Below are 7,689 nucleotides of genomic sequence, written 5' to 3'. Positions count from 1 at the left end.
CTGTTTGTTTTTTAACTATTATTTTTATTTTAGCTATAAATTACGTCTGCCTATTGCTCTTCTTAACTTTTGCTATATTTTATTCTTACTTTTAACTCATTTAAAATTTGTGAAATTTTGTTATTGGAATGTTACAATTACCTGTTTTTTTTATATTATTGTCAATGTATTTATGTTAATGTTCTGTTAATTTTCTGAATAAATAAAATAAATAGAAGACATAACTAAAAAATTAAACTTACCAAAAAATTATCAAACTTTTAATTGAAGACTATTATGAAGATATTAATTTCAAATTTTTTTTGCATGCGTTTTAGTTTACATTTACACCTGAAGATGGAAGCATAGCTTTCTTTTCATCATGTCTCACCACAAAGTGAATGCCAAAACAATAAATAATTTCTCGAAATAAATTCTCGAGTCGAAAGGGTTAAAACATTTAAAAACATCAACGTACTCAAATATGTATCGGATTTCTACCCACCTTGTTAATTTATATTTTTTTTACAAATAAACACTTCAAATGTGTATATCCGTAAATTTGTGAAAAACAATTCAGTAAAAATCTTTTCAATTTTCGTTAACAAAATTGGTGAAAAAATTAGCATAAATATTGAATCAATTATAGATTTATAGTTTCGAACATAAACTAAATGAAGGTTGTTATGAAGTAACGAAATTAAATGTCAGTCGGGTTAAATTTTAATTTTAACAAAATTTATTTGTAAAACAGAAATTTAATACACTTAAATTTTTTAACGAACACATTTTATGCATACATCTATTGAGGGATTTGTATTTTTTTATTATTTTTTTTTGATAATTTTTTATTTGGTAGCGTATGTAGAAAATATGTATATAGAACAAAACATTAAAAGATATACACTAAACAAGCCAATTATAGTTAACCACAGAAACATAAAAATTAGTACAAAATATTTAGTGTAGATCTAGCAAATGAACACGTATTTATGAGAGAGAATGAAAGAACAAAAAGAAAGAATAATAATAATAATAAAACCCTTATCCGCACCCCAATGGTGCATAGGACACTGCTTCATATGAACACAGTATTATCTTGATCGTTTACACACGAAGGAAAGGTGATCAGCCCTCCGCTTCAGGTACCAGTCCAGGGTAATATTGAATAAATATTACATTGAAAAAATCACTTTTATTTATTTGACCCCCCTGAGAATCGAAACCGGGACCTCCAGAACGGTAGACCATTACACTACAGAGGCGGACAAGAAAAGAAAGAAAATGGGCAAATATGTTAATTAACACTGTCGGCAGCCATTTGACAGACGTAAAATTTTTCATACAAAAAACTCCAGACATGATAACATTATGCTCACAACATTTGTAAATAATTTATTTTTTTCCATTTTTATTTTATTAACGGCTAATGCCTTTAACAATATTAATAAAAATATGTTCAATAACAATAAAAAAAAATAATTTTACATTTTTATTTTATTAACGGCTAATGCCTTTAACAATATTAACAAAAATATGTACAATAACAAAAAAAAAACAGTAATGAAAATTATCTGTCAGGAAACCTATATGCTTTTGTATCAGATCAGGGAATACAGATGGATGAACTTTCAAGGATGTTATTAAAAACATATTATTTTTAGACATCTCATCAAAGATGAAGAAGAATATGGAAGTCTGGGCATTTACGGGGCTGACGACCGTCATAGGCTGGTTTAAGTGATCACTTTACACACGTGTAGCATTCACCAATTCTACCCATTATTGACAACCACACTACTCAAATTCTTGGAATATTCTCATTCCATATTCTTCTTCATCTTTGATGAGATGTCAAAAAATAATATGAAAATAACTCCTGTAATTGGAGAAAATCCAGATTTTTGTGAACAAGTATTTTTACACACTGAAAATGTTGTTCTTAAAAAATGTTTTTTAAAACTTCATATTAAAAAATAGTTGTTAAAATACTTGTTTTTAATAAAGATTTCATAGTTTAAAAAAGGATGTAATAACTTCTTTAAATTACTCATCCAGGCAGACACCTTCAAAAAATGAATTGCTACATGCAAAAAACAAGGGCACTCCTGCATCAACTATTGCAATATTTCACTCAAATCTTACATTCACTAAATCATTTGGATTCTATAATAATAACGTGATTTTGTCTGATTTAAACACCTGCTTTATAACACCCAATTAAATACTCAAATTTGTAATTTCCATCATACGTGGGCATATGGACCATCATAATGCCTTGCTCCGCCATTGTAAGACACCTTATCTTGAAATTGATGTGTGGATTTGATATATGACTTTGCTGGAAAATAATTCATAAATATGAGTGTGTATTATTTACAGTATTTGCACATATTTCTCCCGCAATTTTTAAAAATATTGAAATAATTTGTAAAGGTCAGATTTATTTATAGAACTACATTCATTTCTGATGGGAGTGTCTACCTGAATAAGTTTTTCAAAGGTTTCTTTACAGTTTGTGTTGATTATACGTTTCGTATCCATCATACCATAAGCTTTATAAATAAAAATGTAAATTTTGACGTCTCAACCTTTTTGAAGAAGTTTAATATAAATGAGCCAAAAATTAATGCAATATGGATGTTCAATTATGAGTAAAATTATGAACAACTGCAAAAGTATATACTTTATATACAAGACTATAGCAAATCAGGCCAGGTAGTAAGCCCTGAGATGCTCAGACTTCCGTCTTTTTTCATATAAACGATAGATGTTTTGCAATGTTTTTAAAATGACTAATTAACCATCTCTGATTCCTTAGTCTGTTAATGCTGTTACTGCCTATCCTTGTTTCCTATAAAATATTTGTAAATTTTTTTATGTGTTTACAATAGTTTTTAATAATAATATTACTTATATTTTATTAATTTCCGGGGACTATTATGATAAAATAATAATAAAACATGAAGTAATTATAGATCAAAGTTATTTCTTCTCCCTTGCTCTATCCGAACTTATCGTCTTTATAGACCGTTGGGATCAGCTCTCCTCGTCCTCAGGTTGTAGGTCCTACAACCTTGGACAAATCCCGCAAGCTGGCCCTGGCACATTGCCAGTCTCTGGATCACCACGAGAAGAATCACCCTCGCTGCCAGACAGGGTAGTGCATCGTTTGTTTTTCCATGAAGCTTTGGTTTATTTCACTATAAAGTTTTAACCACCTTGTGTCGTCAGACGTGGAACCTGATTGGCCCAGCTAACCAGAGCTGTATTCGCTGTAATTGGCTGCCATTTTATTTGACGATTTCGTATGTCAAGCCACAAATATGATAATTAAATATATTGCACAACATTGAGATCAATTAAAAAAAATGTTATGTTTTGAATATCGAAAGCATTAACTTTGTGGATCATATTGATATATTATTTTGAGAAATAAAAAGACTTTATTTTTTAATCCACTCACATTTTTATTAACCAACTAGTTTTGTCATAAATTAAAAACCCTGAAGAGGGTAACAGGTTGTTTTTATTTCTCAAAATAATATAAAAAATGTAATCTTCGATAAAAAAAAATTACTGCGATACTATTTGAGGTTAAATTGTCTAATTTAATGTGTCTTTTTATACAAGACTTATCAAGTAAGTTGTAATTATTTCATTATTAAGTAAAGTTTTACTTAGTAAATACCACTATTATGTAATTATTCCAACAATTTTTTTTTTGTTTTTTTACGATTATAAATTATTACAAGAATATGCTTTGAAAAATATGTATTTATTTACATTATATTTTGTACATAAAAATACAAGATTATAATACAAAAATACGGAAAAATAATTTATTAATTCCAATAATATACATACACACACACACACATATATATATATATATATATATATATATATATATATATATATATATATATATATATATATATATATATATATATATACACATATATATATATATATATATATATATATATATATATATATATATATATACATATATATATATATATATATATATATATAAATGTATGTATGTTTATACTCTACACACTCCTATACTATTTAACCGATACGGATGAAAATTACTAAGATTTATTGTGTATGTGTCCGCGGTGGTTTCCGTAAAAAACGGAAGCAAAAACGGTATGTAAGTAAATGTATATATGTGGATTGAATGTCGTAATCGAAGTATATTCACATCATCCTATATTCGTTTATTTATTTATTTACTTGGGAAGATGGGCTCCAACGGGTTGGAAGCCATTCTCATCAGCCACGTAATCCACGCGGTACTTGACATTGTCAGGACCGATGTATTCGAAGAACCCGGTAACCTTTAAACCTTCGAGTTCAGAGTTGATATTGGCTATGCTTCCAGCTTCTTCAGCCTTTATGTTGTTCTCGGTGTCGTATTTGTAGCGGTAGGCGTTCTCCTGGATCTCGACATCCTGGTCCAGAATTCGGGCAGAGGCTTCAGGGTTTGTGTAGGTCTTGGTTTGGTAAACGGGATTCACGACGTAGTGTTGGGGCGTCACCACAGGCGTCGGGATGCTCACGACTGTCGGTTTGTATGTGACATACTGAGGGGTGACTAATTCTAAGTTCTTAGCATACTGAAACCTGAAAAAAAAGAATTATTACATGCGTTGCAATTTCACTTTACGAATCGGGGTGTATATATTTTACTGCTTGTCAAAATATTTCTTATGTTAGTAGGAAGTGAGATAATAAGTGAATGCTGGTAAAATAATGAATTTATAGTAACTGCAGACGGTTGGTAGACTTCTATTTTAATTTTTTGGGTAATACTTACATACCCATATTTCTCAAATTAAATAAGGTTATTGGATTGAATTACACTTTTTTAAATGTATACAATGATGTGTATTGTAGGACATTTCTTCTATTAAAACATTATCAAGCACAAACTTAACTCAAAGTTTGATGTCTTAATAAGACGAAACTCGTTACAATATACATCGTTTTATATATATATATATATATATATATATATATATATATATATATATATATATATATATATATATATATATATATATATATATATATATATATATATATATATATATATATATATATATATATATATATATATATATATATATATATATATATATATATATATATATATATATATAAAAGTAGAATTTAATCCAATAACCTTGTTTAATTTTAGTATAATTACTTAAAAAATGTAAAACTTACGAATGGAGCATATAGTATATAAAACCCTATCAGCGAAAGCTAAACTAGCAGTACACAGTAGAGTCCTCATTCAAACCCTAATGTGTGTAAACATAGATTTGGTAAAAGAAGGATGAAAGTACACTGAATGCAGTCGAAATATATTCTTTCAAATGTCATTTTTTGTGTGTAGTACGTAGTTATTTTAAAAGATATCACATCCTGTATTTAGCTATGAAGTAAGTCTTTAAAACGCATCACTAAAATCTCTCCTAGTTGCATTTACAGATCGGATTCTTGACAAGATGTTAGGCAGGACACCTCCCTGGGCGATGGTTACGCTAAAGAGAAACTAGCTGAGCTACGAATCTTTGTGGAAGACCAACTGCAGAAGGCGGAGTTAGCCTGATCTATTTTTTATTGGCAATTGATCTATTTTTGTATGTATCACTTACGGTCTGTAAGCTGGAAGGCTTGCAACAGCAGCTTTGTAGCTCCCGTCGTCTCCGTATTTTCCAGGGTGGTAGCTTCCATCGTCGTCAGCAAACACCATGACTGCTAGACTCAAACATCCTACCAGAACCTTCAATATACACAAAGAAAACATTTAAAATACTTTATACAACTTTCAAGTGTTTATTTGAAAAAAGTTTTACTTGGTAAATAACACTATAAAAAAATCTATTGGGACGAGTGTTTCGATCCATCCCACATCATTTACAAACACCGTATTAAAATATAATATCAATTAAACTTAGAATATGTCAAGAAAATTTCGAAAGTCAAAGAAATATTTGACATGATCAAGTATTTCAAGAAATTGGTTAAGTCAGGAGTTGGAATAATTGGCGAATATGTATGAAGAGATGCATGGATTTGGAAAAGGTAAAGATTGTTTGCAGGTATATATAAAATAAATAAAATATAAGGGAAAATATAAAATTGGTAAAAATAACCGTATCATGTCACTTTCAGTACTTGGAATATTGTGGACGAATATCATAGTTGAGCAAACAAACTAGTAAAAAGTATAAAATTATTCTAGTGCACGACTATAATACCGCTTCACCCTTAACCAACGGTTAGTGGTCCCAGGAGTGAACGATAAATATGAAAGTAGAACACTTCAATATATAGTTCCGAGCATTTTTAATTTGTTGCCGGCGAAGGTAAGAGGGCAAATAAAAATATGGAGCAAAGCCAAAATGAAGGAAAAGGTAAATTATCAGGATTTAATATTTTAAAAAAATTGAAAAAAAATGTCTTTTATGAGTGTATATCAAAGTATTGAAAGTATGTAAAAAGAAATCCGATAAGGTAAATAAGGTGGCTTGATGGATTTCCCAATTTTTAAAAAAAAATCTCAATGAATATCCCTTATCCGCACCCAATGGTGTATACGGCACTGCGTCATATAAACGCAGTGTTATCTTGATCGTTTACACATGAAGGAAACGTGATCAGCCCTCCGCTTCAGGCACCAGTCCAGGGTAATATTAAATAAATATTACAGTAAAAAAAATCCTTATATTTTTTATTTATATAAAAATTTATAAATAAATGTATGTAATTAAATTTCTCCCGCTTCCTTGGTGTAAAGGTTAGCGTTTTTATCTACCAAGCTAGAGGTCCCGGGTTCGATTCCCAGGGTGGGGTGAAAATAAAAAATAGTGATTTTATACTCTAATATTTATTTCACGTTAAATTAATGTAATTCACAATATTTATTTAATGTTAAATTATTTAACGTTAATTATGACCCTGGACTGGTCCTTTAAGGGCAGGGATGATCACGTCGCCGTCATGTTAGTAACGATCAATATATCACTATATCAATACGATGTAGTGCCCTATGCACCACGGGTGTGGATAAAGGTTAGAAGAATATGTAAATATATATTTATTTTAAATAAATTAAATTAAAAAAAAAAAAAAGTATTTTAAATCTTATCGGGAAACAGAATCCAAATCATCCTTCTGATAGTGAAATGTAAGCCGTTTGGCTAAAAGGGTGGTTTCTTTCGAATTCATCTACATATTATATGGTATATGAATTTCAACAAAATAAGCAGTTAGATCGTTAATTAAAAATATGCATTTCAAAAATAATTGAAAGTAAATTATGAAATTGAATGGTTGATTATCTCACCGTTAGCAGGGACATTATTTTGAACTGAGACGCAATGAATGAAATCACAAGAACGATCGCACGGTCGATGGTGGAATGTTGAAAAAACCAAAATATATCTGCTTTATATATCTTAGTAAACTACAGGATTAATTTTTCAAGGTACATTACAAAAAAAAGACAGCTGCGATGAGATATTATAAAATATTTTCTTTTAAAATGTCCCATGCATCTATGTGGGATGGTTTGGCATTTATATAGGTTAAGCAGAATACAGAGTGTTGTCAAAATAAAAATATCGCAATTAAATTTTCAAATTCATCTTCGAGATACCAACATGACTTTACAAAACCAAAGTGCAA

The 7,689-nt window shown here is 29.4% G+C and overlaps 1 protein-coding gene across 1 annotated transcript; it reads right to left on the bottom strand.

Annotated features, from left to right (window-relative positions):
- Positions 1–4,076: 4,076 nt before the first annotated feature.
- On the bottom strand, positions 4,077–7,458 carry LOC148312960 (cuticle protein 2-like). The gene is made up of 3 exons (XM_088270849.1): positions 7,349–7,458; positions 5,655–5,782; positions 4,077–4,614 (listed from the first exon to the last, which is right to left on the bottom strand). The coding sequence occupies exons 1-3, from the start codon at positions 7,361–7,363 to the stop codon at positions 4,221–4,223; spliced, it is 537 nt and encodes a 178-aa protein (XP_088126975.1). The 5' UTR covers positions 7,364–7,458; the 3' UTR covers positions 4,077–4,220.
- Between the last annotated feature and the right edge of the window lie 231 nt (positions 7,459–7,689).

This window comes from Brachycentrus maculatus, unplaced genomic scaffold (genome assembly GCF_059751285.1).
Source record: "Brachycentrus maculatus isolate JH-2025_06_01 unplaced genomic scaffold, ASM5975128v1 h1tg000028l, whole genome shotgun sequence".
Lineage (NCBI taxonomy): Eukaryota > Metazoa > Arthropoda > Insecta > Trichoptera > Brachycentridae > Brachycentrus > Brachycentrus maculatus.
The sequence above is the reverse complement of the archived record's forward strand: the minus strand, read 5'-3'. Positions and strand labels throughout refer to the sequence as shown.

What these genes read in the sequence shown, in the direction of transcription:
- LOC148312960 (XM_088270849.1), bottom strand. An exon ending in AGCCTTCCAGCTTACAGACC is followed by an intron (nt 4,615 to 5,654) that starts GTAAGTGATACA and finishes CTTTTTTTTCAG; the next exon opens with GTTTCAGTATGCTAAGAACT.